The 11,694-nt window shown below is 47.1% G+C and overlaps 1 protein-coding gene across 3 annotated transcripts in view; it reads left to right on the forward strand.

The window, feature by feature from the left end:
- Window positions 1–11,592, forward strand: part of LOC115941934 (butyrophilin-like protein 1) — a 13,217-nt gene extending 1,625 nt beyond the window's left edge. The window contains exons 4-11 of one of the 3 annotated variants that reach the window (XM_081827966.1): window positions 764–1,111; window positions 4,365–4,646; window positions 4,761–4,961; window positions 5,208–5,228; window positions 5,320–5,346; window positions 6,389–6,415; window positions 9,903–9,929; window positions 10,345–11,591. In XM_081827966.1, coding sequence (XP_081684092.1) covers window positions 764–1,111; window positions 4,365–4,646; window positions 4,761–4,961; window positions 5,208–5,228; window positions 5,320–5,346; window positions 6,389–6,415; window positions 9,903–9,929; window positions 10,345–11,012 — 1,601 coding nt within the window. In that variant the 3' untranslated portion in view covers window positions 11,013–11,591. Of the gene's footprint in view, window positions 1–763; window positions 1,112–4,364; window positions 4,647–4,760; window positions 4,962–5,207; window positions 5,229–5,319; window positions 5,347–6,388; window positions 6,416–9,902; window positions 9,930–10,344 lie in introns of all 3 variants that reach the window. The other 2 variants (XM_081827968.1, XM_081827967.1) reach the window with 2 other exon arrangements.
- The last annotated feature ends 102 nt before the right edge of the window (window positions 11,593–11,694 follow it).

Consider the following 11,694-nt stretch of genomic DNA (forward strand, 5'->3'; position numbering starts at 1 on the left):
AGGGAGTTCTGCTGGTGTCTCCATCACGACGGATGGTTATTGGTGGAGGCCCTGGTTCTAGAAAGATTCTGGTGATCCCCCAACTGCTAGTTGAAATTAAACATTTAAGAAGAATCCCAGAACTGTAAAATAAGGACAGGGGACCATGACAGTTGTCTAATGAGGACTTTATGTCTTATAAAGTAATTCAGCAGAGGACAAAGACATGGGCAGAAATAATAAAATTAGGAGCGGGTGTTGGGAAGTTCCTTGGGTGTGGCCCAATGAACAGAGAGGTCCCACCTAGGCCACAGGTGTGCTGTTTGGTCAGTTTTCAGTCCTGTCCTAAGAGGAGGCAGGTTAGAGCTGTGGATGTCAGAGTGTGGTCCCTGGCACATCAGTATCACATCCCTGCTACCTCCTCAGATATGCACTTTCTTGGACCCACCCCAGACCTACTGAACCAGGAGCTCTGGGGGTGGAGCCCAGCGGTCTGTGTTTCTCAAGCCTTCCTGGTGATTGTGATTGTGATGCCCGTGATGCCCCTAACTCAGAACCACTGAGTTAGAGAGTCCTTCATGGAAGACCTGGAGCCAGGAGCACAGCTGCTGAGGGCGTCTCTTTGACACCATTTCTGGGTCGCAAAGTTGTGGTTGAGGATCTTGCCCTGATTCAGAGTGGTCACAGCTGAGCCCCTCAGGTCAGGGCCTCCCACCTGACAGTGTGTTCCCTGCCCCTGTCCTTCATCTCTCCAGCTTTCTCACTCCTATGTCTCTGTCCACAGAGGAGTTCGTGGTGATTGGCTCCTCGGACCCCATTGTGGCAGTGCTGGGTGGGAGCATCACGCTGCCATGTCATGTGTCCCCGGCCATGAGTGTGGAGAACATGGAGCTGCGGTGGTTCCGCTCCAAGTTCTCAGAAGCAGTGTTCATCTATCAAAACCAGCAGGAGCAGAGAGAGGAGCTGTTGGCCCAGTACACAGGGCGGACCTCACTGGTGAAGGACTTCCTCACCCGGGGGGAGGCTGCTGTGCGCATCCACGATGTCCAGGCTTTTGACAACGGGCTGTATACCTGTTTTTTCAGAAAGGGAAGCTTCTATGAAGAGGCTGGTTTGGAACTGAAGGTGGCAGGTGGGTTGCTGATCCATATTTAGACACCTGCAGTATTGGAATTGGGAGCAACCTCAGGGTCTAAGTAAATATGCCCTCAATTTATAGATGAGGGAAAGGAGGGTCTTTCACTCATTCATTTATTCAGTACAGTTATATGGAACCCCTAGTACGTGCGAGCTACTGTTCTCTGCACCTGGATACATCAGTGTAACAAACAAAAATCCCTGCCCTGCAGAGTTTATATTCTAGAGACAGTAAATAAACAAATAGATAGGTGATAGACGATGTTAGATGGTGGTAAGTAGTGATTTAGCTAAATAAATATTTTGGCGGTGAGAGTTCCAAGCAGAGGAACACCCATGTGAGACACCTGAGGTAGGAGTGTGGCAGGTGAGTCTGGGCAGAGAGGGAGGCCACATGGTTGGTGATGGAGGTGAATGGGAGGGTGGTGAGAGGTGACTATCCAGAATAAAGAGGTGTTCCTGGTCCAGGTGCACAGAGAAGAGATTGATCAGGAAGAGTCCATGAGGAGTGCACACTTGAGCAGGCATTTGAGTGAACCAGTGTTCTGAAATAGCCTTCTGGTTGATGGATCTATGTGGGGCATAGATAGCATGGTGATTGTGGTATGAACAGTTAACCAAATAGTCCTGGAGCTGGAGCATGTCCTTCCTGATGGGTACAGATGGTGGGATTGGGGAGGAAGTAGACAGGAGTTTTGTTTGGGGGGTGGTGGTGATACCAGACCATCAAAGGCTTCATGTGCTGTGTTGTGCAGTTTGGATGCAGAGCCGAGGGAATTTTAAACAGAGTGGTGGAGGGAGATGTGTGTGGGCAGGTTTCCTTTGGCAGCTTTATGGAGGGTGTATGGAAGGTGAGCAAGACTGGAGGCCTGGATGTAGTTATGGGGTAGAGAGGATGGCCACCTGAATTCGTGTAGTGGCAGTGGGGTGGGAAAGGAGCTCTCCAGCATCAGAGAGTTTTGGAAAGTAGACCCAGCTGTGTGAGGAGATTTGGGGACAAGGAGAGTTTGGAGGAGTGGAGAGAAGGGTCAGCAGAGGCTCAGTTTTTTTTGGCAGTTGGTTGTTTAGTAGTAGAAATATTGATATTATGTGTAAGTTGCCAATTGCTGTCATAATGTTGTGTAACACAGACATAGAAATCTCAGTGGCCTATAGCAACAAGCGTGTATTTAATTTGGGCATAAAGGGAGTTCAGCTCATCTGGGGTGTATTCAGCTAATCTTAACAGGGCTTACTCATACATCTTCGGTCATGTAGGGGAAATATAATTAAAAACATAATCTTCCAACCTAGAAATCCTCTTCTCAAAGATAGTAGGAAAAGAAATCCTTTTTATTATTAAATTTGCATTAACTAGAATGTGATGTGCATCACAGAGATTCTATCAAGAAATGCAAAGACAGAAGAAATCTCATCTTTTCCATAGCCATGCAGACACAACTCATTCCATACATGTTCTCAGGATCAGCAGTTATGAGCCCTCAAGTAGGTGGACTTGCTGGCACCTTTTGTCCTAGGTGGTGCACTCTACATTTACTTGGAAATTGGGGTGACCCTCTATGTTAGCTAATTGGCTTTATTCTGAGGAAAACCAAATTCTCTTACCTTAAAAATAAAAAAAAATATTTCCAGTGTAGTTAACATATAGAGTTATATTCATTTCAGGAGCGCAATATAGTGATTCAACATTCCACATATTAGTGGAATTTCAACAGAAACTCTGCAGGCTAGAATGGAGTAGTGTGATATATTCAAAGTGCTGAAAGGACAAAAATCCGGAGCCAAGAATACTCCATCCAGCAAGGGGATCACTCAGAATAGAAGGAGAGATGAAGAGTTTCCCAGACAAACCAAAGTTAAAGCAGTTTATTTTTACAAATTCTCCCATCTTCATGACAGGAGGTGGTCTTACACGTGGATCCTGGTGCCCACTGAGGTTAGGCTCCTTCCCTGGCACAGGAAGCGGAAGAGAGAGGTGCTGTCCTCCTTGGTGTGAACAGTTTAAAGAGAGGGCTCCCAGGTCCTTGAGAAAGACATTCCTGGATCACAAAGCTGGCAAAAGGCCTATCTGCTTCCCCCCCCCCAAAGGGCTTATATACATTTCAAAGAGGGGAGAAAACACCCACAATCACAAGTTTCCTCAAGTAAATGCTATAAGAAAAGGATGGGAAGGGGCTCTCCTTATTTTCAACAGGGACAATAAGCCTCTTACTTTTATTTTTATTTTTTAAATATTTTATTTTTATTTATTTATTTATTTATTTATTTATTTATTTATTTATTTGACACAGAGAGAGAGAGATCACAAGCGGGGGGTAGGGGGACCCAGCAGGGAGCCCGACAGGGAGCTCGATCCCAGGACCCTGGGATCATGACCTGAGCCGAAGGCAGACGCTTAACCGACTGAGCCACCCAGGCACCCCAGCCTCTTACTTTTAATATATTTTGCTCTGACAGTGGGCCTTGGCTGGGTTTGCTCACATGGGTGTTGTTCAGCTGGCTGTTGGCTGGTCTAGGACGGCTGCAGCTGGAAAGGCTGCGCTAGCCTGAGCATGCCCCTCCCGTGGCAGAGGGTGAGGCAATGGTACAAGCAGTTTCCAACCTCCGCTAGAGTCACATTCCCTGAACTAACAGTGGCTGAGTCAAGTCACACAATGGAGCCCAGAGGCAGGGTGTGAAGGCAGTAAAAATATGTGGTGAGGATGAGCTGTATGTAAAGAAGGCTGAAGGATTGGGAATATTTTCATCATCAGCCTATCACAGATGGGGCCAAATATCAATCAGTTCAGGATTTGAGTTTGAAGCATCTATGAGCAATCCTGGCAGAGCTAACCCCAGGGATGTGGATCATAGGGAGGGAGCTCAGGAGGTTAGTAGGGTTATCAAGGATGCAAGTAATGTACCAAGTGGCAGTGGGTGTGCAAGCAGATGCCCTGGAGAATGTGTGAGGTGAGAAGAGCAGAGAAGGATGGAACCTGGGACCAAATTCCTCCTTCTGTCACTCTGGGTGATGGATCTCCACCCTCATGGTTGGGGAGAAGAGTCCCACCCTCTGTGCCTGCTGCAGGTTCCCCTGAGCTTTCCTTCTGTTCTCCTTGGCAGGACCCTTTACTTTAATCCTTGCAGGAACCACTCCCCCAGGGAACCCCGGAATGTAATGCTGTCCCTGGAGTTGTGCACAGGAAGACTCTGCTGGCATCATTGGGGTCTGGGTAGCCTCCCTGTGCTCTGCAGCTTCTCTTTTGCAGGTGTGGGCTCTGCCCCTCAAGTGCACATCACAGGGCCAGAGGAGGACGGGGTCCGAGTTGTGTGCATGGCCTCGGGGTGGTTCCCAAAGCCCCAGGTGCAGTGGAGAGCTGTCAGTGGAGAGAAGTTCCTGACATTCTCTGAGACCCAAGCCCAAGATGCTGAAGGGCTGTTCACCATAGAGGCCACTCTGGTGGTGAGGCACAGCTCTTCAGGGAATGTGACCTGCTCAGTCCTCAACCCCATCCTGGGCCAGGAGAAGGAGGTGGCCATTTTCATCCCAGGTCAGTACTGCTTCCCACTCCCAGAAGGGCGGGATGGTCTGGTTGGGGGTCCCTGGGTGTGCTGGGTTGGGCTGTCCTGGGCTGTGACCCTGATGGGGTGTCTGGCTGGCACAGAACCCTTCTTCCCCCGGAGTTCTCCTTGGAAGCTGGCTTTCATGGTGATCCTGACTGTGCTGATGTTCCTACTCCTGGGGGCTGCCTTTTACATCATGAGAGAGCATACTGCAAAGCACCGGGAGATACAGGAATGGGAGAAACTGCAGAGGGACAAGGAGGAGAACCAGCTGACAAAGGAGGAGGCACTGAAGGCAAGAGGTAATGCAGGACAGGGGTCATGGTAGGCCAGTGTGGCAGCTGGTGTGGAGGACAAGCGGACAGCAGGGCCCTTGGCCTGGAGCAGGTGGCTGAGGAGGACCGAGACGACAGCTGGGGCTGTGGAGGCTCCAGGGGTCTGGAGGTAGATCTTCTAGGAAATGGAGAGGTCCTCTCGTGGGCTTTCCAGGTGCAGTCTTTGCTGTTCTTAGTGATGGGAATTTATGCTTATTTTTCACTTTCTTTCAGATGAACTCCAAGCAGATCTTGGTAAGTTGTGTCCTTTTCCCAGAAGTTTCTGTGTCTCCTTTGTAGGAGACATTCTGTTCTCAGCTCACCTGTTTCCTGTGTTGCCTTTCAGACTGGAGGAAATCAGTTTACCGGGCTGGTGAGTGACTGTCCAGATGTCCTTGGGTCTCTTGCCCCCACTAAGCCAAGGTGTCCCCTCTCCTTGTTTCAGGCAGAGACATGTGGACCCTTCCCTGGGGCAGAAGTGGAAGCTGGTGGGAGGCTGAACACTGCTCCAAGGGCTTTCCCCATCTGGGCAGTTGTTCCCACCCAGTGCTTGGGAACCTGGGGATTATGTGGGTCCCTGGAGTATATCATGCATCTTGGCTTTATTCTAATGCTGATCTGCTGCCCCATTTCTAGCTTTTTAGCCTTCAATGCAACTGGTTCTCAGTCAAGCTGGATGCTCTGAGATTTTGTTAAAGAAGCTATATAAATAAATGGGGTCATTACGTTTAGGAGCATGATCCTTCCACATAACACCATCCAGGCAGAATCTTTTCTCTCCAGTTCCTGGAGGTGCTGATCATAAAGTGTTAGAGGACTGGGCAGATCATGGGTGGGAATGTGGTGGGGTGAGCTGTCAGTTGTCCAGATTAGTGATGTGTTTTCTGAGAAAGTTTGGCCACTTTTACCCTAGAGCTCAGCTAACATCCCATCCTCAATTCATCTCCCCTTTTGTGTTATTTCCCAAATATCTCTTTGCTGGAAAACATTGGATGTAATAATGATTTCCTACATTTATGGAATAATGTATATTTAATTCCCTAAAATATTTTCATCCATTGTATAATTTTTGACCTATTAAAGCAAAATTGAGAGCAGATAGAATAAAAATTTTTGAGTTTTTTTTTGTTTGTTTGAGGGTTGTAAGGCTCAGGACACTAACTTGGCAAGGGTCACATAGCATCAGCAGGCAGGGGTGGAACTCAGGCGGCAATGTGGGCTCTCTGACCTGTGGCCCAGGGAATTTCCCACAACACCCTGCTGTCTGCACATGGCAGGAGGGATCTCCTCTCCAGCCTCTCTCCTTACTCTGTTGGTAGTATCACCTGCAGCACAGAGGGGAGGCAAGGGCTGGTAGATCAATGCTAAGCTGACTCGTTCTGGCTCATGTCTCACCAGGGTGTGTTCCCTTTCAGCCTTGAAGAAGGCTCAACTGTATGCAGGTAAGTGACTCCGTTTCCTGTGGTCTTACCTCCCCAGCCTCAGCTCTGCCCCCTTCTCTGTCAGTGGACCCCACACCAGGATGGGGTTGGTGTCCCCGTACTCCTTGTCACATTTGTTGTCTCCTTCTGCAGACTGCAGTGATTGTCCCTGGGAACACAGATCTGCCTCCATTCTGACCCATCCTCTACTGTAGGTTGCTGTTAGAGTTGGCAACACCCTCTGAACACCCCTTGTTCAGCTGATAGTTTTGTTGGTGCAGTGACAACAGAGTGGTCATTTGTAAGGACAGTTGGACCATGGCATTGACTGTGTAGATCAGAATTTGCTGTCTCTAGAAGATTTCAGAAATCATGCTCACCTGCTTAGGACTCAGGTCTTTCTAAGGGGATCCTTGCTTCTGAATACATTTTACCCTGAAATTCCTACCTTTTTTTGGATCTAGTTTTGGTTTTCCTGTTTTTTGCTGTTTCTCTGGAATGTTGGTCTTCATTTTGCTTCCTCATGTTCTGACTCCTTGTCCAAGTTGAGTTTTTTCCTCTAAACCTGTGTGGTTGCTGTGAAGTAGTTTCTTTAGGTCAGCTGTTCTGAATCTGAAATCCAGAGCCTCCAGGATGTTTATGGAGTCCTGGTAGTGCATTTGTGAGCTACCTGCAATTATATACAAAATCCTATGTATATGTTTGTGTTACAGAGTTAAGAAATTAAATTTTCTTTAAAGGACAGTTACTTATAATTGTTCACAACCATAATGTCTCCTTTTAGGAGAATTCAGGATTTACCTGATGGGCTCAATAATGGTTGGGTTTATTAGAGTCAATGTGTGAGGATTTCAACAGGAAAAACCCGGAGGAGTGAAAATTGTTTACCAGAGAAAAGTTGGGAGCAAATCAGGGAAGGAAAAGCTGGTTGGGGACGAGAGGAGGAGATGAGAAGGAGGGTAGAGAGCTTGTGATTCCTCTGGGAGAGACTTTGGGTGGCTCAGAGTGGTGGAAGAGAGACCACAAATCACAGCCATGGTGGTTCGAGTAGGAAGTACACAGAGGATGTACAAGTTATTTGGGTGCATGAAAAGTAATAAACTCCTTGACAACAGTTTGAGAGATTTCTGAAAAGACTTACATCTATTTTAAGCTATTTTGAAGTAATTTTCTGGCTGGGTTTGCTTCTAATAAGGAGACCATCTCAACCTTCCAGTAGTAGTCGGGGCAGGAATGTGATCCAGGGGATCCTAATGAAATGATAGGTTATCCAGAGAACCCGTTAGCATTGGGGTTGGTTAAGAATTTGGGCCCTTTGAACCTGTATAACATGTGCTTTCCTATCCTGGCTGTTTCTATTTATGATCAGGGATATAGACTGTGAGAACAGAGAAGGGGGAGCCAGGGGTACAAGAGTCTAGGGGACCAGATGTGTGAAGAAAACTCCTTAGAGAGCCACACTGATTCTTGGGATTTATTTGTTAAAAATGAGAATTAAATAGTCTTCTTTTAGCATCACTTCCTTCTCTGCTGGATTGAAATTCATGTGTTTTATTTATTTTTTACTTATTTATATATTTTTTAAGATTTTATTATTTGTCAGAGAGAGGGAGGGAGCACAAGCAGGGGGAGTGGGAGAGGAGAAGCAGGCTTCCCGCGGAGCAGGGAGCCCGATGCGGGGCTCCATCCCAGGACCCTGGGATCATGACCTGAGCCAAAGGCTGATGCTTAACTGACTGAGCCACCCAGGCGTCCCAAAATGCATGTGTTTTAAAGTATACCTTGTATACCTTCTTTTTTATAAGGACAGACACCCTTACAGTAGTAGAATCAATATTTTCACATTGATGGGCTCGTAGTGTGAGGTGAACAAATGTCTGATCTCATCTTATTCATCAAATTGGAAGAATAATTTATAATGAAAGCCTTGCTGTGGAAATGAAGTGAAGAATGCACTTGAACCACTGAAGTGCATAGCATAGCTCTGAATGCATCATAGAGTCTCAGAATGGAATGCCAACTCCCTTTCTCCTCTTCCTTCTTCTCCTCCTCCTGATTTCTCTTCTTCTTTGCTAATCTGTGTCAATTGTCATAGAAATGTGGAGCTGGCTGTCAACTAATGTCTTGATGATGAACAAGTAAAGTTCCCTTTTCTCAAAAGGTGACATGGGTCAGCCCACTTCATGTGATCTGTTTGTATAAGCAAATCAACAGAGCTGGACATACCCCTTTATCTGAATAAACCTGTATGAGTGAGAATAATGGTCACCTGTTTTCACCAAATGTTCAAGAAAATGTCCTGTTTTTATTTTTATAAGTGCTCTAATTTTGTTCTGTAGTCTCTGCCCTATTGGAGGTAACAGCTTTCTCAATGCAGACTTCTCAGGGTCTTATGACATATATACGTTTTGCTTTGATCAGTTAGCTTCCTTTCTTCTTCTGAAAAGGGAGTATGAAGGTCAGAGGAGTTTATGCCTTGTGTCACTGGGGGAGGGAGTCCCTGTGCTCTCCTCTTGATCATTTCGGGACCTCACCCTGTAGAGGGTAGCTTGATATGGTCCTTAGGATAATTGGGTTTGGGGATCCATCTAGGTGTTTGGAGGCATTGCTCTTCCCCGCCCCCCGCAACCCTATCTCCAGTTCCTTAATCTTAATCACATCTGTAAAGTTCTCTCTGCCAAAACATATTCACACTTTCTGGAGCATATACACAGCCATATTTGTGCGCCAACCACATGAGGTGTCTCCTGGTGTTTTGGATCTCTCTGGGTGATATAGGGAGAAGCAGATGACTAGACCCAATATTTTTGGGTTTCCCCTTACATATAGGGATGTTTTTCCTCCCAATGCCCCATGAAACGGGGAAGCAAATTCATTACTTTCTGTCCTCTCACTGGATGTATGTTTTTCCTGCTTTGAACTTCTCTCTCTCCTTTCCTTGAAACCTCTCCATTACCTCTTGACTGGGCAAGATTTCTCTGAAGCCATATCCTGAGTTCTCCTCACCCATGGCTGATAGTCATCCTCCAAGTGCAGCTCCGCCAAGTTGTATTGTCTCTACCGTGGCTTCGAGTCAACCTACAGGTTCAGCTCAGTCAGTCCTTTATTAGTAAATGGATGCCTCAGAAATTTTGATCTCCTCAGTTCTTTCTCAAGAAAACCTAGCTTTCAGGATTTGTGGCTAGGGATTGAAGAAGCATGATTTGATAGTGAAATCTGTGCAAAGAGCCTTCTTTTTGGGTCAGTATCCAGTCTCTCAGTGGTGTTAATCTTTATGGCTTGGCTTTCCTGGGAAGATTGTAGCAGGATGGCTGTGTGTGTGTGTGTGTGTGTGTGTGTGTGTGTGTGTGTGTGTAAGATAAATTCGTCAGGTGAACGTTTCCCAAAGATTTTTCCCTGTAACTCTTGCATCAGTGTATTTCAGAAGATAGATACTAACACTGGTCTGTACAGTCTCCTCAAATCTCTGATTTGTTGTTCACATTTGTGAAATGTGGTTTTCTTGTAGATTGGCGGAAGGAGAAGTTCCAGGCCTGTGAGTTACTTCAAGTTCTTTCTGGGTGCTTCTACTGCTGCCCCATGGCTGCTGACATCTTCAGCTTGCTGTGATGATACAGATGCTGGCCCCATCAATGATGGTGGACTCGGATGGGGCAGTGAAAGTCACCTAGCTGGGATTGATGGGTGTGACTGATATTGAATATAAATGGATGTCCTTCAGTCCTTGGAGTCCAGTCTGGCCCTCAAGTGCCCTGTGACATGTCTAACCCCCAGATCAGTCTTATGCTTACTTCTTCTGGTTGGAGGGCTGTCTGCTTGAGCCAGAAGGCTCTTATCTCAGGAGGCTTAGCCCTCCCTGCATGCAGCTAGGTGTCTGGGGTGGGATGATGGTTGTGTGCTTTGTTATGGGGCAGGGAAAGGCCTTGAATGATTGGAAACTCTCTCTGCAGTGCCTGTCACTCTGAATCCAGAGTCTGCACATCCCAGCCTTGCTGTCTCTGATGAAAAGACTAGTGTGACCTGGAAGGACACATCTAAGGTCGCAGGAGATATCTATAGCGTCTTGGGTCATGACAGCATCACACAAGGGTGCTGTTACTGGGAGGTGGAGATCACAAATGCAGATAAAAGTGAGTGGGCTCTGGGGGTCTGTAGCGGAGGTGTGCAGAGGAGGGGCTGGTACCAGGAGTCCCCAGAAAAGGGGTTCTGGGCTGTGGGGAAGTATGGTGATAGTCTCTGTGCCCTCACTACTAAGTCTCACAAATCCCTTAGGAAAATTCCTCACAGGGTAGGGGTTTTCCTGGACCTCAAGGAAGGGGATATCTCCTTCTACAACATGACTGATGGCTCCCACATGTTCTCCTTCCCTCTAGCTTCAACCCCTGGGACTCTGTTTCCATACTTCAGTTTGAAGACAGGAGATGTGTCCATGACCCTCTGCTCTGTGGTGGGTGGGCCTGCAGAGACCCTTGTACCCCTTAACAATCCTCCTCCTTCTTTGGAAGAGCCTGTGAGCCTCTCAGGGGTGGGATTCAGCTCAGTCTCTTGTGTTGATGGTGCTCCCCCAGGGGCTGAATCTCCATTACTCCCCTGCAACCCTGAGGCTATGTTCCCATAGAGTCCCAACACTGTCCCAGACTCCTCATGGTGGCTCTTCCTGGAGCTGCAGACTCCCTGGGGTAATAGCCTCTGAGGTTAGTTCTGGATGACTTGGTGTCTCCCTGTCCTCTTCTGGGTGCAGACTGCTGGGGTGTGGTTATGAGAATAGTCAGTTCATGCCTTATGCTCAGGTATTAGAAGATAAATGTTGACTGAGCTGATATGGCGTAGGCTGAATTTTGCTATTGGAAGTTATGTTTCTTTTGGTCATGAAAATTATTTCATGGAGTCTTTGTATTGTTTTGATATGAAATGAGATGAGGTCTGAATTACTCTGAAGAATTAAATGGTGTTTATTTTATGCAGAATTTTAAATTGTGCAGACGAACCCAGAGGCTATGGGTGGGTCACCAGCTCTATTTTGGGAAGTGTGCCCTCTGACTAGAGACTTTGGCCACCCAAAAATTTCTGAATAAATGGATGGCTGATGGACTTTTTTTTTTTTAAAGATTTTTATTTATTTATTTATTTGAGAGAGAGGATGAGAGGAGAGAGAGAGCACATGAGAGGGGGGAGGGTCAGAGGGAGAAGCAGACTCCCCGCCGAGCAGGGAGCCCGATGCGGGACTCGATCCAGGAACTCCAGGATCATGACCTGAGCCGAAGGCAGTCGCTTAACCAACTGAGCCACCCAGGCGCCCC

The sequence above is a fragment of the Leptonychotes weddellii genome, chromosome 8 (assembly GCF_054177405.1).
Source record: "Leptonychotes weddellii isolate Sample4059 chromosome 8, ASM5417740v2, whole genome shotgun sequence".
Classification (NCBI taxonomy): Eukaryota; Metazoa; Chordata; class Mammalia; order Carnivora; family Phocidae; genus Leptonychotes; species Leptonychotes weddellii.